At 38.3% G+C, this 23,906-nt stretch overlaps 3 protein-coding genes across 4 annotated transcripts; 1 reads left to right on the forward strand and 2 right to left on the reverse strand.

Annotated features, from left to right (window-relative positions):
* Window positions 1-182: 182 nt before the first annotated feature.
* LOC121954092 (uncharacterized) lies at window positions 183-2,342 on the reverse strand. Its single transcript, XM_042501421.2, has 6 exons — window positions 2,187-2,342; window positions 1,911-2,000; window positions 1,126-1,392; window positions 870-1,033; window positions 610-746; window positions 183-521 (listed from the first exon to the last, which is right to left on the reverse strand). The coding sequence occupies exons 1-6, from the start codon at window positions 2,305-2,307 to the stop codon at window positions 368-370; spliced, it is 933 nt and encodes a 310-aa protein (XP_042357355.1). The 5' UTR covers window positions 2,308-2,342; the 3' UTR covers window positions 183-367.
* Window positions 2,343-4,861: 2,519 nt separating this feature from the next.
* Window positions 4,862-9,079, reverse strand: LOC121954109 (CD209 antigen-like protein 2). Its single transcript, XM_042501445.2, has 6 exons — window positions 8,940-9,079; window positions 8,717-8,821; window positions 8,222-8,485; window positions 7,970-8,133; window positions 6,662-6,807; window positions 4,862-6,103 (listed from the first exon to the last, which is right to left on the reverse strand). The coding sequence occupies exons 1-6, from the start codon at window positions 8,995-8,997 to the stop codon at window positions 5,956-5,958; spliced, it is 885 nt and encodes a 294-aa protein (XP_042357379.1). The 5' UTR covers window positions 8,998-9,079; the 3' UTR covers window positions 4,862-5,955.
* A 1,146-nt stretch (window positions 9,080-10,225) lies between these two features.
* Window positions 10,226-23,767, forward strand: nek9 (NIMA related kinase 9). 2 transcript variants are annotated; one of them, XM_042500939.2, is made up of 23 exons: window positions 10,226-10,668; window positions 14,410-14,587; window positions 14,683-14,738; window positions 14,822-14,892; window positions 15,001-15,106; window positions 15,227-15,358; window positions 15,464-15,574; window positions 16,210-16,274; window positions 16,396-16,446; window positions 16,532-16,724; window positions 17,803-17,947; window positions 18,048-18,248; window positions 18,409-18,455; window positions 18,582-18,743; window positions 19,222-19,330; window positions 19,423-19,584; window positions 19,738-19,905; window positions 19,987-20,046; window positions 20,171-20,358; window positions 21,111-21,269; window positions 21,871-21,975; window positions 22,066-22,119; window positions 22,218-23,767. In XM_042500939.2, exons 1-23 carry the CDS (start codon window positions 10,483-10,485, stop codon window positions 22,389-22,391), a joined length of 2,883 nt encoding a protein of 960 aa, XP_042356873.2. In that variant the 5' UTR covers window positions 10,226-10,482; the 3' UTR covers window positions 22,392-23,767. The 2 variants fall into 2 exon arrangements, with proteins under 2 accessions (XP_042356873.2, XP_087943944.1); XM_088087818.1 differs by having other exon boundaries at window positions 19,987-20,040.
* Window positions 23,768-23,906: the final 139 nt, after the last annotated feature.

Below are 23,906 nucleotides of genomic sequence, written 5' to 3' on the forward strand. Positions count from 1 at the left end.
TGCTCTTCATTAAGTAACATTTGAAATCATCATGGAAGTAATTACAGTGCAATCTGAGCTGAACATTCCTGTCTATACAAAATTTAATGGCATGCATGCAGTAGTAGTTGAGATATTTTAGTCTGAACCAAAGTGATGGACCAACCGTGTGTTGCTGTATCATAAATACAGGGTAAACTTAGTAATCTTTAAGCTGCATTTTATTCTACAGTTGGATACAGTTAGAATTATTGAATGTTTTAAAGAATTACAGAAACATGAGATCAGTTTTTATTGTCAAACAAACAAAAAAAGAAATAGAAATAGCACCCCACCCCCCCCAAAAAAAAACCACTTGTATTTTGCTCTTTAGCAGAACTTCCTGATTCTATCTAGATGTCATTTCACATATCCAGTGTATTTTTGACCTTTCACAATTGCCATCATTACGTGTCTTCCAGGGATTCACAGAGCTAGAAACTGCCATACCACAGTCTTCTCCCCTGTGTCCATCATCGTTTGGCTCTCCATCCATCCAGTACCTTTGAAAATTAAATCAGCAATCATAAAAGTTCTCAATAATAATCCATAATTGCTATGCCATTAAGAGTGCAATACTTCACCACTCACCTCTGTTCCACCTCGGTGACATTATTAATCCAGCGCCATGTCCCTTCTGTGTTTCTGTCAGTGAATCCAAGCCAGAATGCATTTTCCCAAAAACGACTGCTAGTTTTCATATATTCAATGGTGTGACTCACAAATATCTGTATAAGCACACAATGAAATTGACATTTTTAAGGACTCAAAAGTAAAATCCAAATGTATAAATATTTATTTCTATTAATTTCGTTATTTATTATTATATATTTTTTTAACATTCAACCCACCTGCTCCTCCTGGCTATCGATCACAATCAGGTCAGCTCCACGATGGATACAGTCTGCTCTGCTATCCGGCCAGTTCTTTTTGACAACAGAGGACTCAGAGTAAGAAAAGAAATAGCAGGATGAGTTGAGAGGAACCCATCCAGAGAGGCACCTGCCACAGTTTTCTTTAGTAGAAACAAGAGATGTGTGGTCACTTTAGATGTTTTTTTCAGCAATAACAAATGAAATAAAAGGATATAATATAGGTTTTTCTCACCAAAAGCTGACATATTGGACAGCAAAATTGTCTTCTGTGTTAGCAGTGCCTCAGTTTGTTTCTGATAATTGTCATTGATGGTCTTCAGCTGCTCAATCTTCTCCTTTATTTGTACATGATTTTTGAGTGCTCTCTCTAATGCATCCTTGGTTTCCTTTTCGGCTTTGATCACATCACTGTGGTTGCCACGGAGAATATTCAGCTTATTGATGAGCTCTGTTGCTGCTGAGTGAGAAACCTGGAGGGAACCCTCTTTGACTTTGGCACCTGACGAGATGCAGAAACAGAGAGAGTGAGAACAGTGTCAAAACTGATGTTTTTGTATTATAGTGGACTATGAGGATGTATGCCATAATTAATGAAGTTAACAAAATAGAACTAAAAAGGATAGTTTAAGATGTATGTGGAATTAATCTTTTTATTAGGGAAAAATATGCAAACATGTGGACATTTACATTTTAAATATAGAATTTCCCGATGAATTTCTATTGAAAATGTGGACAGGATTTACAAGCTAAAAATAAGAGGTCCAAATGATTAAAAACCATAAAAAGAATACCAAATATTTACATCCATATGAACATTTTCACATATGTTTCCATATAGTTATCATGTTTTGCATTGAATGTACCTTCACTGAAACAATTTCTAAAGCATTTTGAGATAAATGTAGATTTTTTTCTCAATGTCTTTATTCAGTAAAGTTTCTGCTCAGTGATCTGATGTGCTGCAAGTGAAATTCCACAAAAGATGTAAATGAAACTTTTGTTTGTTGTAATACTCACAATAAGTCCCAATAACAACAGCAGCTATCAGCAGAGCAACGTTCAGCAGACCCAGACAGACTAAAACCAGTCGGTTAGATCCATCTCCACCTGTGAATTTGTAAATCATAACGATTATATAGAAGTGAAGAGTATCATAGGTAATGACTATGATGAATATGACTTCAATCATTTAGGCTTGGTAGTAAAGCTTGGAAAAAAAGAAGTCAATGAGGGAAAAGTAGAGAATAAGTCAGAAATGTGTCACTGTCACTGTCAAAGATTTTAAAGTGGTACCTCGTCCAAACATTTCATAGCAAGAGCAAAGATTTCCAATAGGGTTGAGGAAAACTTGAGAAAACTTGGGTATGAATGATATTTTCTGCCCTTCACCGGTCCTTCTTTGTGGATTGTCCATTGCAGCGCTACAACTCTGCTCAGTGATCTGTTTTCCTTCTGCTTTTATACATTAAGAAGAGGAGTGTGTGTGACTGTGTATCCACCCCCACCTCAGTGCATTGCAGATGTTTTTTTAAAAGTTTAAGTTTTGCGGGGAAATTACAGGGATGGGCTGCATTAACAGGAAAATTGTGTGTGTGTGTGTGTGTGTGTGTGTGTATCTTCTTCAGAACTGTGAGGATGTGTTGCACAGATGTGGTGTTGCAGTAGCTCAGTCTTTTCCATCTGTTTCCCGCAAAAATCTATTAAGAACATCATACAGCCATAATAACAACTATGTGGGGTTCTACTAAGGTGCTGTGCTTTGAGCTAAAGGTTAATGTGAGCATGCTACCATGCTCAGCCCTCACAGTGAAGTACTGTGGGAATGACAGGTTTTTTGTAAGCCAATTTGAGAGTTATTACAAAAAATAAGTTCTGTGGAAAACAAAAGTTTATGATACTTACATGTTTCGTTCAGCAAAATACTTTTCACAAATTAAAACCACAAGCTAAAAAGAAATAGAAATTGTAAATAATTTAAAAAACACACAACATAATATTGAATAAAATTAAAGTTTTTGGAAACAAATGTTTCCATAAACTGTATGTAATAATCTTGGTCTGCATTGAATGAAAATTTGTCTGAAGCATGCTGAAAGTTGTGAATTTTGCGCAAGATCTTTTTGTTGTTGTTCTTGGAAGGTGTTTTTTCAGCTTTCTGATGTATTGCAAATGATATTCCATTGAAGAGGGAAATGAAACTTTTTGTTAGTTAATCCCAGTTAGTCTGATTAACAACAGCAACCATCAGCACAATAAAGTTACAACAGATCCAGTCAGATGTTGGGAAAAGAGGATCCAACTGTAATCAACCTTTGTCTGTGTGATGGCTTAACAGTTACAATTTTCAGGTGATTTGCTAAGCTTGTTGTAGTTTTAGTGACATAGTCTACCTTTTTACCTTCAGCATATCAGGCACTCAACTTTTAGAGGTCATCTTGGCAAATTTTTTAAGTATTCAAGATGCTTGGTGTTTTCAACTCACAAAACTATCATCAAGTTTAAATGTCCTTGTCTGGGAATAAAAAACAATTAATGTGAATACATAATTTATAATGTCAGATAACTGCTTCTGAATTTATGCGCTACTTTGGATTTTGGGGGCTTTTGAATACTGTTTTTGACTACCATGGCAACAATTAAAGCTTCAAAGCATTTGGGTCAGCCCTGTTCCTGTTTTGGCCCTCCAAGCATCTACTACTAAAAAGCCAGTATGTTCAGAATGTAAAGCTCTATTTTTATTAAACGTGACACTTCAGACAAATGGAACAATAAATGAAGCCAGATTCCCAGAATTTGCTTTAGTGGGTTCTAGTGTGGCGCCCATGTGGGGATAGATAGAGATATACTTTTGTTGTCCCCGTGAGGAAATTGGGTTTGGAGCATATCACGCAGGCATTTTAGCATACACAGTCACCATACAATCCACATACGGATATCATAAGGGTCACACATACCAAAAAAAACATCAGTAGGCATATATAAAGATAACAGAGGTGTCACATATCGTATAATATTGGTATCATTTTTTTAATATGATAAGAAAAAGTCATTAAGTAATAATGACATGTTGACATAATGTTTAGTTCCAAAAATGGGAGCATCTTCAGTAATGTGGAATAATGTGGTGTCGTTAGGCCCGTGCATCCTCTATTTTTTTATATGCAGGCCTGCACATTAGATCATTTCAGCGACTTACTGCTCAGAGTAATCTCAGTCAGCAGCTTCTTTGGCAGGAGCACAGTGCCTCTCTCCGTCTCCTCTCTTGCCACGTGCCCAAAGGCAGCAGTGTTGTCAGGTAAATTAGTCTTAAACCTTCAATAATGCAAGCTTACATGACAGGCAAACCAATACATTTATGTGGACATAAACAACTATAACATTCCTTTGCAATGATATATTCTTGCAATCGATAAGGAAGTATTTTGTAATGTCATTATGAACATCTTTATTGAAAAAATACCCTGAAATATTATGATGTTATTGTAGGGCCATATCGCCGACCCCTATAAATGACACACTCATTCATATGCTCATTCAAGGACTAGGTGGCAGGGAACAGACCAGACCAGCTGGACATCATCTGAGACCAGGAGAGGACACAGTGCATGTGGGATAAGGTGCTAATGCAATATCCATGTAAAAACTTAATGACTTATATAAATTAAAAACAGCTCTGCTTTTAGTGAGTAGAGGAGGGCAATGTGATGCTTTGTTCCACTGGAAGTTGAGTTGTGACCCTGTGAGTTCTGGGACATTTTACATGATCAGCTGGGGTGACAAATAATAACATTAACCAATGTTATCAAGTATTGATGGCAAAAATTGCTTATTTGCACCCCCTGCTGCTCACACATCTAAGTGTTGCTTTGAAAAAGATTTTTAATTTCTAAAAAAGAAATTACTTTTAATTATCACAACAATTGTAGAATTAGTGTAAGTGTTTCAAATGAGCACATATTAAAATTGAATTAATTCATTCAACCTTTATTTACACTCAGAGAGAACACATTTAGGAACCAGAGCTCCCTTTTTTACATGCACTGTATGTCAAGGTTACGTCATAATAAGAGTCTACAGTGACGCTTGCAGCTTCGTGCTTTGAGCTACATGCTAACATCGGCATACAAACTTGCATGCAGTTACAGTGCTAACATGGAGCTGTGTAACAGGTGTAATATTAACAATTTACAACCAAGTTTAGTATGTAAACATGCAGCATATACCTATTAGTACAAAATTCAAAGTTTAGCTGAGGCTGATGGGAATGACATTAGGTTTGCTGGTATTGCACCAATTTCAATTTCACAAGTTTTGACTTGTTGGCAACACTACAGGAGGGACATAGTGTACTTTTTAATGCTCTACATTAATCTGGCAGTGTTAGTTACAATTTAAATTAGATCTAACAGCTAAAACATTTGATTAGTTTAAAAAGTATGATGCATTCTTATAAATCAAACTAAAAGCAGTATATTCAGCAGTAACAAGTAGCCCTACAGTCACATTAAAATGCTGATTACATAAACAAATCAGATTTAATGTACATATCACTCTGAGTAGGGTTATTCTGCATAATGAGTACTTTTACACTTTTATATTTTATCTACATTTTAATGCTGTTACTTCTTTACCTTTGCTTGAGTAACATTTTGAACACATGATTTTTACTTTTAATAGAGTGTTTTTATACTTGAGTAAAAGATCTCAGTGCTTTTTTCCATCATTACTAAAAGCAAAACAACTTTAAAAGAGCTTCAGCAAAGCAAAAAGTTATGACAACTGAAAATAAATTTGAAGGCACTGATATGTTAGTCGAGAGCATCACTACTAAACCATGCATAACTGTAAGATTAGTAATGCCATTGATGAGGTCTCTGAAACTATACCAGAGAGATGAGCTGCAGGATCTGTTGGGAACATGTTTGCTTACAGTTAATCCTGATATTGAAAATAACTGGGTCTTCTCACATGTTGACATACAAGCTTGTTTGACAGTATGGAGGCAGCTTATTTGAGTAGATTAAAAACTCAGCCTGGATTGGGATCACCATGCTCTCCACAGCTAGTTGGGGGCCATTTCACACAACCATTGTTTTTTACCTTGGCAGTTTGCATCAAACCATGTTTCCCTTGGGTTGTTAATGTTCATAATTGCTGCACAGTCTTCACCTGCTTGTCCGTAGTTGTTGGGCTCCCCTTGTATCCAGTACCTAAAGCAATGCCCAAGTTATACTTAATAATACTAATCATGTACAGCTATCTTTTTATCTTCATAGACATCTTTGTACCATTATTATTTTGCATCAAATGTTGATAGTTATCAGACGAAAGGATTTGAGTCAGTCAGCAAGTCGAGGTTGCAGCCATTAATATGTCACCAATGAAGAATTTATTTTGTCCACCTTAATACACCAAAACTAATCTAATTACATACATTTGAGAATCTCCTTTACAGGCTCAGTGTAGGGGGGACTATAAGCATATAGTAGTGAGGACTGCAGATTGCAAACAGCTGAAACTTCTCCCAATTAGTATTCCTTCAGTGTTCATTGTTCGGGAGGTTTTTACCAGAAGCTGAATTAAACACAGAGGTATCTTCGTCCTCAGAACAAACGGGCCGAAAAACTAGTACAAACACTTCATAAAATAGTTTCAGGTTACACATCAATGTTTCCCAGACGCTGTTTGGCATGAAGGAGTGTATCATGTAAATGATTCATTTAACACAACAGCAATGTAACGCGCATAGTAAGTCTTAAAGCTCTTACCCTCCATCGTGTAGAGTCACATTATTTATCCACACCCAAGTGCGCTCTGTATGAATATCCGAAAGGCCAAACCAAATGCCCCCTGGCTTACTCCACCATGGTCGAATGCTTTTATCCAGTTTAGGTAGGTACTCGAAAAGATTTATCTAAATAAACAGAGTTCAAACAACATCATAATTTGTTATTTTACCATATATATTAGCAGTGTAAGCCTAGATAGCAACTGATGAGATGCTGAAGGGAGTGTCTAAAAAAAACCAAAAAAAACCCAAAACATTAGCTTTTGCATACCAACCTCAAATAATCTACAGCTCACACATTTTCATAGCAATGTTATATGTCAGCTAAGGCATGGATGGTTTTTTTTTTAACCAAATATTTATTAGTCTTCACATGTATTTGTACACACATTTCAGTTCACATCAGATCCTCCCTTGCCACACATACATGAAGAAACAAAGCAATTCCAAAGATATGCTATAAACAGAACAATTGAACCATTAACAGTTCGGCAAACAACTCAAGCCCACTGGATTGTCTCTAATAAATCTCTGCATAAACCACACAAAACACACAGACAGTTCTCCTGAGATAGCACAGTTTGACAGTGTTTCACATTGACAGATTTAAGTATTTACTTATGGAAGCCCATCTTGTTCTGAAAATGTCCATCTTAAGATGAAGGTGTGCAGTTATCTTCTCCATTAAATATACCTTCTTCACTCTTTCTTGCCATTGAGGTACAGTAGGAGGAAGCAGTTTTAGCCATAAGAGAGTTATCATCTTCCTGGCTATTAATATTAGAACATGTAATAAATACAGTTTCTTTTTTCCCATCTCCCCTTGGGGAGTGCTCCAATGATATAAAATTGTGGGGTCAGAGGTAAATTAGTGTTCAATATAGAGAATTCTTTCCGTATCCCTTCCCAATAATTTTCTAACTTTGGGCAATCCCAAAATATGTGTGTGTGGTCCCCTATCTGGTGGCATTCCCTCCAGCACAAATTTGTTTTACTACTATCGAATTTGGAGGTTATTGTGGGGGTTCGAAAATATCTCACCAAGGCATGGATGTTAAAGTGGCTGATATGTTGAGGTGAACCAGTTCTAGATCTCTGATATTGTGCATGCACACTCATAAAGCTCTGTTATGTGGAAGTGAGCCACCATTAATACTATGCACCTTTACTGTCTCAGTTTGAAAACATTTGCACTACAGTATCTAATGGGAGCGCTACATGAAAACATCCAGAATAATTCTCCTCACTTGTTCATCTTGTGTTTCTGTCTACATCATACTGGACTCACCTGCTCCTCCAAGCTATCAATCACAGCCAGATCGGCCCCACGCCTGATGCAGTCCGCCCTGCTGTCATGCCAGTTCTTTAAGGGATTAGATGCTGCTATAGAATGGAAGTAGCATGAAGTGTTAAATAAAAGCCACCCCGACTGGCATCGCCCGCAACTTTCCCCTGTTAAAAGAAGAAATTTAGTTAAAGTCTCAACAAGAAGAAAATGTTTGATTCCAAAATGTAAAAAAATAACACAATAGCCTCTCACGAATATCAGATGTGCTCGACTTCAGTGTTGCTTTCTCCACATGTAGTTTTTCAAGCTGCTGTTGAAAGCTGTCACTGACAGTTTTGTTCTTCTCCAACTGCAGTTTTAGTTGGTGATGGCTCCTGAGCTCTTTCTCTAACGCTTGCTGGGCCTCTTCTTGAGCTTTAGTCACTTCAGTCTGCATTATCTGAAGTTGCTTCACCTCTGCAAAGAGTGCTTGTGCTGTTATTTGTTGTGGAGAGGCTTCCTCACGGACTGTGCCACCTATGATTTGCAGGGATAAAAGGGACACTTTTTTATTCATCTTATAAATTTACAATCTTGTGCGTTTTGTGTGTACCAATTTAAAGCATTGAAAGGGTAATTTAGATAACTAAGCGTGGTAAATATGTCCATAGTTGATTTAATGAATTGTTTAGTATAGTGTAACCCAGACTTATTATAAATAAGTAAAATATAGATATGCAACACCTTCCTTTGATCAGTTGTACTCACAGTAAATCCCAATAACAACAGCAGTTAACATCAGAATAGTGTTCAGCAGTCCTAAACAGCCGATAACCAGTTGATGCAGTGGAAGACTTCTGGACCCAACTCTGACTGCACACATAGACAGTGAACAAATATTTTGGTATGAGCTGGAGGTGAACAACAGAAAAAATGCAGTCTTTTTTCTCTAAAATCATAATGAGGACAGATAAAAACAATGCAAGCCCACCACTGTTTCCTGTGTGTGATGATTTTCCATCTGTGCTGCAGTCATCGTTTGAAATCATGTCTGGATATCTGTCTGGTATTTGGGTTTTTACTCAGAAATCCCCTCAGCGTGTCAGTTTTATCTGTGTGAGGTGGATGCTCTGTCAATATTGCAAAACTGTCTGTGTGTGGCTGAGTGTGCATTAGGGGTGGACAATATGGCCCTAAACAATATCACAATATTTCAGGGCGTTCTTGCAATAACGACATTCTTGAAGGCATGACAAAATACCATGAAATATAAAATAGATGTTATTCTTCATTACAAGATGAATGAACTTGAATGTGGAAGCTTATGCAAATTACTAATATATCTATGAATATATATATATAGAGAGAGAGAGGAGAGAGATGTACTATTGTATGTAGTATTTTATCCTGTTTTGTAAGTGATGTGTTTTTGATGTAGTTTTATGTTTATATTGCCTCTCTTGTGTCTTCTTCTTTTTATCACTTTATATTTAGCACTTTATATTACATGTGCTATTGTGTGTATTATTTGTCTTGTGTGTGTCTTTTCTCCTTCTCTCCTCTTAAACAACTTTGTATTATCATGCCATTGTGCTGTGTGTTTGTATTTGTTCTTACTTGCCAAGGGACTGCTGTAGTTAATTAGCTCTAAACTATAATCTGGTACAAGTGGTAACATACATTTAGTTTAAAAAAAAAAATTATATATATATATATATATATATATATAATTTCATTGGCCCCATTTATTTATATATATTATATATATATATATTTATTTCAAATGTATTTATTTATGTGGTATGAAAATAAAATTGTGAACTAAAATTGTATGTTTGGACAGCTCTGTCAATACCATTCTTTATTTGCGCGTGCTACTTGTCGTTAAAATCAGACAATGAGGGTAAAAGATTTAAACATATGTTTAAAAATTTTTAAAAACTTCTTGCCAAGCAGACCGTTTAATTTGATGGTTTCCGGGTTGTAGCGTGGGGAGAGGATGGAGGTGTTTTCGACGTGATGATACCTCTTTAGTCGATCCAGCTGATTTTAAATATGTGTGTTTGTCATGCAGACTTAATGGTCACATTTCCATGACAGATCAGGACTTTATTGCGGGTGCTGCACTTTCTTCCTGCTAAGTGTTAGCCAAATCAATCTCACCCAAACAGACGCGCGCCAACACCGGAAACGCGCTCTGTTGCGTTTCATAGTAAAACACACGACAACACGCTCGCGGATACGCCTTTTATTCTGAAACTTGAAAAAGTTGTCCTGACGTCCTTATTTTTGTTGTGTCATGCTTGACGCTAGTGCAACTACTATATTTGCACGTATTTTGCTACGTTGTATTTTCCGTACTTTGAGTTGCTTCGAGGTATCTGATAACTTGAGTACTTTGACAGGTCTCTTTGTTAGCCGGCGCGGGTAATATGTTAGACGTGTGTACGGTTTTTTAGGAGTCTTTCAGTATTAGTTGACGTTAGGCCTGTTCGGGTTATTTCCATCATTGGCTAACAAGTCCCTAAACAGAAATGTCACTGGGGGAATATGAAAGACATTTCGACTCGCTGAATTCAGATTTGGGCGGCGGGTCTGTGGTCAGTGAGCGAACAGCCTCGGGCACGTTTAATGGCGAAGAGGAGAAGCTGCATTACATTCCTATCCGGATCCTCGGGAGGGGGGCGTTTGGTGAAGCAACTCTGTACAGACGAACAGAGGTAAGTTGGATATCTGTCCCAGCACCGTTTAGTATGGTAAAAGTCCCCCCCTCCCCTCTTTGGTTTGAACACATTTCCTGAAACTATGGCTCAATATCTTTATATACCAAACGGAAAAGGGTTAACCATTTGGTCAAAACTCCACAAATCTCCTGCAAAATGAAGCACACCACTCATAACTATGTTATCTGCTCTCAAAACTGATTCTTTCCACCAAAACAGTCCTCACAGCTCTCATATGAATATCACGCACATAGCACCAATTTAATACTGGCGTGATAAATAAAAAAAATAATTTTAAAAAAAGGCAAGGCAGCTTTATTTGTATAGCACATTTCCTTCAACAGGTCAATTCAGAGCGCTTTACAGAGCAGTAAAATATAAAACATAATAAAAGATACAGATTTTCAACAAAATAGTAAAGAGATTAGATATAAAAGGAGAGAGAGGAGAAAGAATAAATAAAAATCACCATTAAAAGCTGCAGTAGTGCATACAAGAGGTTCAAAGATAAAAACATTATTTGAAATGGTCCTAAATCCAGTTTTAAAATAAGGTTGCAGATATTACCAGGTGGAGTAGGCAGTGTAAACAGGGATGTTTTTAGCTTTGTCTTAAAAGTAATCAGAGTCTGGGCTTGTCTAACATCATCTGGGAGGTTATTAAAGGTTTGTGCTGTATGATAACAAAACTCTGCTTCACCATGTGTTGTTCTCACTTTTGGGGCCCCAGATGTCCTGAGGGCCCTAGAAGCTTCATATGTCACAAGCATGTCAGAGATGTAAAAAAACACCATCAAAATCATGTTTATATGTGTTTTGCCTTTGTGAGGCCATGCTACATATTCAGATATATAAAAAAAAGAAAAGTGTAGAAATAAAGCAGTTGTTTCCTTTTTTTCCTTCTTTGTGTCCCCCAAATAGGCTGTATTTTTGGTACATATAGTATAAAGAGTGCTGCTGTAATGTAATACAATACTCTGAGTAGGTCATATAAATATTGCATTGACACAGTCATTGTATCAGCAAAAGATGCAATGCACATTTGTCTATCCAATGAGCTCCAGTAAGGCTAAACTCAGCCCAGCTCTCAGAGTCATGCTGTAACTTTTAGAGTTGTGAGAATACAGGAATGTTACTGGTTTTGGCGAAAATATGTTACTGAACTGACACTTTAAGTAAAATGAGAAACGCTATTTCATAAAATGAAATGGCTGTCTTTCTGGGGATGAAGTTGGTGCACAAATACAAAAAAGTAACAGAGCAAATATTTACTCTTTGCTGTAATACAGACAAATGAGAATTGTATGCCTTCTTATCTGTTCTCCATGCTGCTCCATTTCTACCCAACACAGTAGAGGTCACCTGAGGCCTCTTAAGTGCTCTGAAACATGGCTGTTCTGCGTACTGAGATGTGAGTGAGACCATTTGGTAATAGGAGTTTGGCGTTTTGAAGGCCAGTGTTGTCCAGGTGAACAAAGTGTGCTAAATGATGCAATTTGTGCTTGGAGTTTTGCAAAAATGTGATTCAGAGCCCTATTTTGAGTGAAAACACAGAATTTGTGCTTAGAGTTTAGAAGTTTTGAGTCCTGTTGATGATACAGGAATGCCAAGTTATCAGAATAATGTGCATAGTTTCATCTTTTGTGTGTATACAATGGAGAAAAACTGTAAAAGGCAATTGCAATATGCCGTGCATCAGTCACTTACCTTCAGTAAAGCTAATGTGCTACTTAAATTTACCTTCACTGCTGTGGTGGATGAAATACCTGAAAGGCAAACTTGAATAAAAGTATAGATATCTAACCAGGAAATGACTTTGATAGAGGTTTAAGTCACCTGTTAGAATATTACAAAAAGTTCAAAAGAGCCCTCATATCCAGATGACAAATACACAAGGTAATGGAAAAGAGATAATACAAGAGAAGAAAATACACAGTGGTAATTATATTAAAGATTTATGGAAGCATAATCTACTGTGCAGACTGTGTGTTTTTTTTCTTCACCTATTACAATATTACTTGAATAAAAGTCTCAAAGTATCTGATAGTTACTGTACTTAAGCATCAAAAATAATTTCATGATATTAAATTTACTTGAGTATTGAAAGTAAAAGTACAAATAAATGCTGACAATAAAAAAGGAAGTGGTCATAATTTTAAGAATTATGAAGTTTATTGCTTTTTAACATACACCACCTTAAAAATAGAGCTTACATTACACTTGAAGAAAAAAATTTTTTTTTCTCCACCTCCCATTCCTTTATTCGTCCATCCCTCCCTCTGTCCATCCCTCCACCCTCTTTCCTGTTTTGTAGCTGGTAACTAAAATGTTTAGGGGAATTGTAATCTAGAAAAAGTATACATTTTATTGAAGAAACGAAACGGAGTAAAAGTTAAATTTGACAGAAATATAAAAACTCAAGTGGAGTACAGATTATCCCCCCAAAAACATCTTAAGTACTGTAACAAAGTATTAATACTTTGTTGTATTTCACCACTGCATCACTGTTACAACAGGGCAAAGGCAAACATGTATTTTGCAAGTTTACAAGGCCCCACAACCCCTTGCACCGGCATGAGGATTTCGTCATAAATTATGAGCACCAACGCTTAACGTGAAAATGCACTGATTGACTATATCAGAAATGCCTTATTAATAGTGCTACGTGTTGCTTTCGAAGTGCATTATTATGTTCAACTGTGCAGGATGTGTCTTGCTAACTGAATTGCTCGCTGTTCCTCTGTTAACATACCCCTGTGAGAAATTCCTGAGTGAGAACTAGATAAATGACTTTCCCATGCCTCGCTCCTTTGTCCTGCAGTCCACTTTGGTGCGTGTCTGAGTTTGCAGATCCTTTATGCCACCCTGTCCTTCAAAAAAAATTTTCTGAACCCATTACCACACATAAAAGTTTGTTGCTGTAAACCTGAGAAGCAGGGATGGGAATAACCGAAGGCCCCATGATATCACGATCACAAAATATGTCCCTCAAAGGAAATCTTTGTCAACATCTGTTTTATCTATTAAGATACAATTTTCAGTCTGCATATCTCGCATCAATTGTTTTTATTACAGCAAAATGTATGTATGTTTAATTTATATTTGCATAATATAATTTTAAAAAATATATAATCAAAAAAGTAGATACTTGCATCTGTTTATCACTACACTATTGTCATGCAAAATATTGCGATAGTATGCTTTATCGTTTTTCCCCACCCATAAAGAGAATGTTGTCTGTTCTATAAGCTGTAACGAGAGAGGGTGGGAATAGACAAGCATTTATTTCTTCCTACTCCTTTTCAGACATGAAAAACATAAAAGTTTTGCTTATTTTGAAGAATACCAAATGGTATTTTCCCCCCAGTCAAAGCTCACAGCAACATATTGCATATACTTTGACAGCACTGAATAGCCTTTAGTATCATAGTGTTAGATGCCTTCAGTACTGAATCACATGTTTAATTCAGTTCTTAACAACCGATTAATTGATTGAATTTCACATGTTCGATTCAATTCTTAACAACCGATTAATTGATTGTGCATAGTATTTTATGTATTATTACTTTTTTTTTAATGTTCAGAATAATGTGTGTTACTTTTTTTTTTTTTTTTTTAAAAGGGACTGCAGAGAAAAATAAACCAGCCAGTACTCATCTAGAGGGACACATCTAGATGCTTGGATAATTTAGGCTCTCAGTTGTGTTATTTAATGACGTGTCCCCTCTGACTTCCTCAGGACAACTCTCTGGTGGTATGGAAGGAGGTGGACCTGAACTCGCTCTCAGAAAAGGAGCGCAGAGATGTCATGAACGAAATAAGCATCCTCTCCATCCTGGAGCACAACAACATCATCGCCTACTTCAATCACTTCATGGATAAAAATACCTTGCTGATCGAGTTGGAGTATTGTAACGGTAGGTGAATGGCACGTCCGCTCTGAAGATTTGATCGAGGTTAGTTAAAATGTTGTTTGTGCGTGACAGAATGCTAAACAGCCTTCTCATCACAGGAGGGAATCTGTACGATAAGATCAACCACCAGAATGGAAAACTTTTCAGTGAAGAGGTATGGGTGCGACAGTGCAGGGCTTTATTTCACACTAACAGATTATTCTGTATTATATTGTCACTGCTAACATGTTTCTTTAGGTGGTCATATGGTACCTGTACCAAATTGCCTCAGCAGTGTCCCACATTCACAAAGCGGGGATCTTACACAGGTAAATTTTCAGCATTTTTCATGCCCTTATGAATGGCATCTGCAGAGACTATTTTATTTTATTTCTAACATTTTTTTTTGGTAATGGAATCATTACTTTTTCTTGCAGAGATATCAAAACTCTCAACATTTTCCTGACCAAGACGGACCTCATTAAGCTTGGGGACTATGGCCTTGCAAAGAAGCTAGACTCCGAGTTTTCAATGGCAGAGACCGTATGTCGTAATTTAGTTTTTTTTATGCGAGCATCTTTAACTAGAGTGGCTGTGATTAAGTAAACGTAAAAAAAAAAAAAAAATTAAAAATCTGTTTTTTTTCTTCTTCTGTAAATCCAGTGTGTGGGAACTCCGTATTACATGTCACCTGAATTGTGCCAGGGGGCAAAGTACAACTTCAAATCTGACATCTGGGCCATGGGCTGTGTACTTTTTGAAGTTTTGGCTCTTACAAGAACATTTGATGCAACGGTAGGTTTGTTTACAAGCTAGAAAGTTTTTTCACTGCCTTGCATTAATAAGAAAATTAAATTTTTTCCACCAGGGTTAATTAATTTTGCTGCTTGTGTCCATCAGAACCCTTTGAACCTCTGTGTGAAAATAGTCCAAGGCAACTGGACTATGGACGTGAACTCGGATGTTTATTCAGCTGCATTGATCAAACTGGTGTACGAGTGCCTTGATCAAGTAAGTGAGGGAAGGATTTAGAGTAGCAACGTGTCTGCATGTCCTTAAAAAACTTCAATTGTCTTGGATTCAACTTCATGAATATTAGGCCTTAAAAGTCATTGAATAGTCTTAAATTTGAATTTGTAAGGTCTTAATTGCTACAAACATTTAATTTAAGTTATCCATCTTCAAATTTATTTTGGTTAAAATGAGTCAAGTTCCTCTGCGTGAAAGTTCACATTTCTGATGTTACAAATCTTAAAACCTTCTACTGAACCGAATACTATCTTTTTACTTTTTACTTACACTTATGTGTTGGCAAAATGTAGTTTAACCAAACTTACTTCAATAACAATATCTTTACATACAACCTCCCTCTTTACGGGACCGCACAGAGTTGGCTGATTACTTTTTACTTTTATACTTAATTCCAATGCTTGAACAAGAAAATTATTTGATGATAATTTGTTCAAAAGTCAGTCTTAAATTTGATCAAAAATGATCTTGGAACAGGTCTTGAAAACATTAGATTAAAGTGTCTGGAAAAGAGTTTTGTGTCAGATAGTCATGAAACAAATGGATTGATGCCAGAAATGATCCTCTGTGCTCAGTAAAAAGCCGTCCTGCAAACTTGTGATCTGTTTGTGTTGCAGGATCCTGCAAAGAGGCCTACAGCTGACCAGATTCTGGACCAGCCATTCATCTCCTGCTGCAGACAGTAAGTTGGTTATAAAACAAGAGTGTTTTTGTTGATTCTTTAACCAGAAAATATTCTAGATTCTGTTGCAACAAAGTCAAAACACCCCTGACAACCCAGTGACAACTTCACTCTCTGTTAGGGAGCTTGAAGAGCGAGTTGCCCTGCTGAATTCAGCAATGAAAAAACCAAAGTAAGTTGTTTACACTTGTTTCATATATGGTCCCTTAAGACGGTTTGTAGTAAATAACTGATTTGTTGTCGTGGCTGCACCGCAGGTTGAGTACAGTAACTGACACCCCTGTTGCTGTGGTGACCACACGCTCGAGGGAGGTTTACTTCTGGGGGGGAGGGAAGTTTACCCCCCAGAAAATTGACTCGTTTAAAGGAGGCAGCAGTGCCCAACACGTGTGTGCCGGGGAGAGTCACTTTGCAGTGGTGACAGTGGAAAAGGAGCTGTATACCTGGGCAGTGAGTATTAATCCATCAGTCTGGTACCCTTTTTCCACCCAATGAGCTCTGGTTCTTGAACCTGTTCTGTTCAGGTTTATTTGAACCTTGGTGCTTTGTAGTGAACCAGTCCTCGTTTCCACCACTTTTGAGCTAAATTATTGTAATTAGAGCCTGACTAATAGTGGATTTTTTGGGCTAATACCGATATTGGGGACTAAAAAAATTCCGACGTTGATATATATCGCCTGATATTATTTATATATGCAGTGTTGCAATGCAATTATCCCACAGATATGGTTATCAAATGACAGAGATAATGTAATGGCAGCAGGATGTTTTATAGTTTGACAATAAACTATTGACAATAAAATATTTTAAAGTTTGACAATAAACTTTATTGTCAAAAATGAGATCAGTGCACTCACACAGTGGCCTTCATTGTGAGTTTGATCATTCTAAATAACTCTAAGCACCTTTTCCTGATGTTATGTTCTGTTAAAAATAAACTTTTCATATTGTGCATATCTGACAACGTTTAAGCAGATAGAAATATATCTGTGACAGGCCAGTATTGGTGGATGGAATTGGCTGATGGACATATCTGTCTGGCTCTAGTTGTATTCAAAGATGTGACGTCAGTGGAGGGTGTTGCACGATGCACAACCTAAGTAACCAGTCGTAGCAAGATGGTGAATCAGATTAACTACAAGCTCTTGTCCTGTTATTACAGATATTTGTTTTTATCCAGAAAACAAGCATAGACCAACTGTTAATGATATGAAGAAGTAGAAGACAATTACATGTTAGACTCCATCGTCTCTTTCTAAGCTGTGGAATATGACACACCCACTGATCTCATGGTTCACACTGTAGGTTGAGGAAAACATGTTATTTTTTGGTTCCTGCTGTGAGCAAACTTTGCAGGTTTCCAAACAATTTATTTTTCCGTCGAAAGACTCTGAATTGTTCAAAATTCGGTGCGGGAACTGGAATGGAACCTGTCCCATGTTGGTGAATAAGGGGTATGAGAGAGAAAAAATGGATCCAGTTGCTGTAGCGCTTCTCCTCATGGAGCTTTTCTCAAACTTATCCTCAGAATGTCCAAGGTGGGGGGAAGATGGTGGGCCAGCTGGGACACGGAGACCAGGCTTCGTACCGGCAGCCAAAGAGGGTGGAGAAGCTACAAGGAAAGGCAATCAGACAGGTGGCATGTGGGGCTGACTTCACGGCCTGTATCACCGGTGAGTGAGGAAAGCTTCCTGCGAAAAAACAGGTACCTGAAAGCAAACCTTTCTTTGGAAAGACACAATTTCTCAAACCTGTGCTGCTGTCGTTTTGCAGATGAGGACCAGATGTACATGTTTGGGTCAGACTATTACGGCTGCATTGGAGTGGAGGGGGAGCTTGGCAGTGAGATTTTGGAGCCAGTGCTCTTGGAGTTTTTTGAGGAGCGGCCTGTCCGTCAGGTTTCTTGTGGAGATAACCATGTGGTGGTCCTGACTCAGCATGGGGACATCTACTCCTGGGGCTGTGGAGAGTACGGTACATAGAGCTGCTGCTTCACTGTGGTTCTGAGCTGATTTAAGCCTGTCAGGTTGTTTTTGCTGTTATAAGTGTAGCCAGCAGGTGGAGATGGTGGCACTTTTTATGCAATCTCACTGAGCGTTCTCAGTAGAAATTGCTCTATTTTTTTCTGCTGCAGGGCGTCTCGGACTGGAATGTGAGGATGACTTCAGTTCTCCGATGCAAGTACGTTTTTGTTTCCTGCTCTGGCATATTCTTGACTGTCTGTTGTGAGGCTAAAACTTTGCAGGAGCCAGGAAGTATTTGAAGCTGTTTATTTCAGAAGATCTGTCTGTTTTCTGGATTACACAGGTGGAAATCCCTAAAGGTGCCACCATCTCTGCAGTGTCATGTGCCAGCGATGGAACCTTCTTTATAACAGAAACTGGCAAAGTCCTGGCGTGTGGAAACAATGAATTCAACAAGCTTGGTCTGAACCAGGGAATCTCTGGTCTCAAAAACCACCCTGGAGAGGTACTGGCATATACTCAAAGTGCAGCTTCATTATTATTTAAGCCTCTTTACATCATTTTGTAGCCTTTCAGTGGTTTTCCTGATGCATTCAAATAGGAAAATTCTAGCCTCAAATCTTAGCCTCAAAATGTTACTTTCCCAAGCCCTTCAACGAACTTTTCCCACGTGACATGATGTAGGTTTCGGCACGATGTTGTTGCTTTATAAACCTATGTACTGCTGTGGACACCATGTTAGTTCGATTCTGGAAGTCATAATTCAGTTTAGTTTTAGTTTGTTTCCACAGCACATACATATATATATATATAGGGGGTAGGGCAGCGCTGAAACCTACGTCATTGCTTTTTAAAAACGTCTTTATAGGACTTTCCATTTGAAAAACATGAAAGAATGCAGATTGACCTGCAGCTTTTGAGACTCTATCAATAGAGAATTTAGGGTATGCAGCACTGTTTTTTTTTTTTATCCACTACACCAGGGTAACCAGGGGATCCCATACATCACCACACTGACCTTGGTAAAGCAGCTGTCATGGTTCAAGATTCAGACCATAGCTCCAGGGAAGACCCACACAGCTGCCATTGATGGTACCGTGAAAAGAGGCTGATATTTCTCTTAAAAGTGAAAATTATCTCAATTTCAAAGAAACATCAATTTTATATGATTTCTGGCTTTTCAGTGCGCGGTCGCCTCATCACCTTTGGTTGCAACAAGTACGGACAGCTGGGTGTGAAGGACTTCAAAAAACACCAGGGAGTCCAGCTCCTTGTCGGACCGTTTGGAGGGAAGACCGTGACCAAAGTGTCTTGTGGCGACGGCTTCACCATTGCAGCCACTGAGGGTAAGAACATGTACTGTCCTGTGGTGCATCTATGGCAATAATATTCATGTTTTGTTGATTTTATGTTAAGGTTTTTGGCTTTTTTATATCTATCCAGAAGTTCCAAACTTTTGGTTCTGAGGATATGCCATCACCTGGTTTTCTTTCTTGCAGATAATCAGATCTTCGCATGGGGAAATGCAGGAAACGGGCGACTTGGGATGCCGGCTGATAAGGGATTTGGTTCAGAAGTATGCCCTGCCATGCCAAGACCTATCTTTGGTTCCCTCCACCATGTACCGGACCTGTCTTGCCGTGGCTGGCACACCATTATCATAATGGGTTAGTAATCACAAGCAGACTCATGCACGATGGACTGGTGCAAAAACAAAACAGTCGTCTAATATATTTTGTCCTTTGCAGAGAAAGTGCTCAACTCCAAGACTATTCGCTCTAACAGCAGTGGACTGTCAGTCGGTAGTGGTAAATTCTTTTCTATGGTCACCAATATGTGTATTGATTTTCTTTGCTCTAAGTACAAGTCTGCAATTGCACCGCAAGTCTACACTGCCTGTGTGTGTGTTAATATATATGTATGTGTACACAGGGCTGGGCCAGGAGGCATCTACGTCCACAGTTGATCTGGACATGGACCCTGGTTCAGAGACAGAGTGTCGTTTCAGGGGTCTTGGTGGTACAATGGAGGATAATACAGAGGAGTGCTTCATGGAGACCCCGATGATGTCGCTGGCAAATCAGACTGGGGACAGCTCCTGCCCTCTCTGGCTTAGAAAGGTTTGTTTTCATGAAAGCACCAAGGAATAAGGAAGCCTTAAAGCCAAGACACACCAGACTGGTATCAAAAAACTAGCAGCGACAAAAGTCCCCTGCTGTGTCGTCTCACGTCACCATGTCTCGGCCAAAAAGCTGTGCAGGAACACACCAAACTGACTTCCAACCAGCACGTAAGACGAGTTTCAGCAGTCTAAACAGGAAAACTGCCATGACGCTAGTTAGCCAGTTAGCACACTGACAACACAATCTAATTTTGAAAGAACAAAGCATATTTACTGCGCGGCAGTGAACAATAATACAAACCAACAGAACACGTTTCTGCTAAAGAGCTCAATAGCAGAAAAATAGCAGCCGTACCGTATAGAACAAGTTTGTTTCGACCTCACTTCCTCTTGACTTTAGCCCTTTGTTTACATTTTTCATGTAAACAAACATTTTTCATAAAGATCTGATTTGACTGCAGTCTGAGTTTAGATCCTAAAACAGGCATGTCAAACTGGTCCACAGGGGGGCCGGTGTGGCTGCAGGTTTTTGTGCCAACCAACCAAGAGCACACAGTTTGACCAATCAACTGTCTGAAGACGGAGATCAGTTGATTAAATGAGTCAAGTCTGGTGTTCTGCTACTTGGTTGGAAACAAAACCTGCAGCCACACCGGCCCCCCTGTGGACCGGTTTGACATGCCTGTCCTAAAACAAACATCGTAATGGAGATTCACAGTGTTCTAATTCAGGGAAGTTCTCATCCAACAGGAGCTTGAAAACGCAGAGTTCATCCCGATGCCAGATGACTCAGAGGGATCCACTCCTGACCAGCTCTCCTCTTTCTCCCAAAGCGTCACTCTGCCTTATGAGGAGCTGAAAGAGCTGGCTGCTGCTGCAGCAGCTGTCAGCACCAAGAAAGACCTATCGGTAATGCCACCATGCCTGTCCTTTGCGAGTATCGAGACATGAGTTATGTACTCTGAAAAAAAAACAACTTTTAGAATTCTACAGTATAGCTGAAAATTCCAGATTTATTAAAGTTTGGTATTTTTCATTAGTTTTTATTTTTATTTATAATTCACTTTAGTTTCAGTTAGTTTCCACAGTGAGTGTATTTATTTCAGTTTAGTTTATATTGTTAAAAAATATTAAGTTTTATTATTTTCAGTATTAATTTTAGTTTTATATGTTAAAGTGGGGGAGGCATCAGGCAAAATTTAAGAAGTTCAGAATAAGTATCATGTAAACACAACACTTTGTTGAGGCAGTAAAATCACAGTCATGTAGGTACTCCGGTCTCTTAACAGATACACTGCTGCCTCCTCATGCTTTTGTTGACAAATCTGACAAAATTCAAAGACTAAAACTGAAGACATTTCCTGCATATTTTTATTTCAAGTATAGTTTTTATTTTTGTTTCGGTTAACTTAAATATTTTTATCACACCTAGTTTTACTTAACTGTAACAGCCTATGCTAAACTGTAATACTGTGATTTAAAACACATCTATGCCCACTGTTTTTCTCAGACTAAACGAATGGGCTGTGATAAAGTCAATGGACTGGAGCAGGCTGACGGCTGCAGAAAAGGGGAATCGGGCGCATGCTGCAAAGCAAGTAGCGAGATCACACAGGTACCAGATCTGCACACTCAGCACTGCAAATCATGATCTAATCAGTTCTTCCCATTGCCACAGTATTTGACCAAAGAGTCTCTTTTGCAGCTGCGAGAGACAGTCGCTCGTCAAGAGATGCGGATCCAGATGCTCGAAAAGCAGGTGAGACGTTGTTCCCCAAAAGCTGCCTGAAAAAGCCGCCTTAGTGCTGATATCGATCCTTGTGTGTGAGTGACAGCATGTCTTCCTGCCGCCTCCAGGTCACTGAGCAGCAGAAGGAAAATCAAAGGCTCTGGGCGGCAATCAATCGTTCAACGCTACGGGAAGCAGGATGTGACAATAACGGAAACCGTCCCTCTGATGCCCGAATGCCCGGGGATGGAGGCGAAAGAGGAGGCGGATTCACAAACAGGCCCGCAGGGGCCAGTGTGTGAGACTTTACCTGCAGATTTTCTGATGATGGGAGAAGTGTCAAACCTCAAAGCACATATTAAATGAAACAAGGCTGTCAGACGTGCAGTAGAGGGTGCAGCCTCGTGCTCATTCATAGTGGTTACGTTCAGTATACATGTTTGACAGAGCGCTAAGTTGCATGATTACATTCTGTTACATAATACTGTATAACACCACACTCTCACATGCACACGTGTGTTCACCTGGGTGCAGTGATGTAGTTTCTCCACAGACTGAAATGTTGGCTGGATTCAACATGAAGCATCGGACCTTGACACCCATGAGAGACAGTCATCGTAGTGTTACTCTGCAATGTGAATGTTAGGTCCATGTTTTGGTGGTATTGTTGACTTTAAGTGGTGTCAGCATTGAGGCATCAGTCCTTAGTGCCTTACATATTGCAAATAACAAGACAATCTTGTGCAAATAGGAAATCGTTTGCAAATGCATCCAAAGATTAAGCTTTCCTCTTGTCAGATATTGAGAGATGGGCTGCCAGGATGTTGTTGATTGATCACAACTCATGTTGCTGCCATCTTCCAGAATGCAAGCATAACTTTTTTTTAACATATCACTTTATTTTTAATTATTTTAATATCATTTGATATTATTAAAAGTGCCAAATACAAAATATCCGTTTTCCATATTTATCAGTCTTGTTAGCTATTACAAACATATTAAAATTATTCTAAATATATGCTTTTGAAAAATGTGCATGTCTTATTGTCATATGAAAGTATTTGTGTGAAACACGAAACTACTGATTCTTTTTTAACAGCTACTTTTAGTTACTTTTTCTCACTGCCTTCTTCAACTCTTGAACTCTTGATGGGGCAGCACATTCAGGTCTATCTACTATGTGACATGAATGGACACTTAAACAGTTTTCTTTTAAGCATTTATGGTAAAGCTGCTCTTGCGGCTATAATGCTGTTTTCGTATTGCATTTTTTAACCATTTTATCTGTCTTAGGTACTTTCTTATATGTTGTTTTGTTATGCCGTTTTTGTTCATTGCTTAGGTTTATTGTGCGAGTTAACATATACAGTACATGTGTGCAAGTGTGTCATAGTTGTGTACTGTCAGTGTCTGCAGTATAACACTGGCAGTGTTTTCATGCAGTAAAATGCATTGTTAAATATAGCCAGAGTGCCTTGGAAAGCTATTGAAACCAAAACTTAGTGCAAATATGACAATGCTGTGCCTTAGCTCAATTTTTCATACAGTGTGTTGACATCTAACCAAATATTATTAACTTGTAACTGTTGTATAAACACGCATCTCACAGTCTCACTGTTGCTTTATGCTTTGTGTAAAAGCCATAAATAAAACCGCTGTTTTTTTCATGCATATACAATCAATGTTTCCCACAGTCGTGGTTACAGTACACTGTAGCTCTTTCTTGTTCACATTAACATGCACTATTTAAAGTGCAAAGGGATGAAACGGTCTTAGTTCTGTTTAGTTAATAGGGAAAAGATTCAAACATTGAAGAC

The sequence above is a fragment of the Plectropomus leopardus genome, chromosome 14, assembly GCF_026936395.1.
Source record: "Plectropomus leopardus strain MGB_pleo_1.0 chromosome 14, ASM2693639v1, whole genome shotgun sequence".
NCBI lineage: Eukaryota > Metazoa > Chordata > Actinopteri > Perciformes > Serranidae > Plectropomus > Plectropomus leopardus.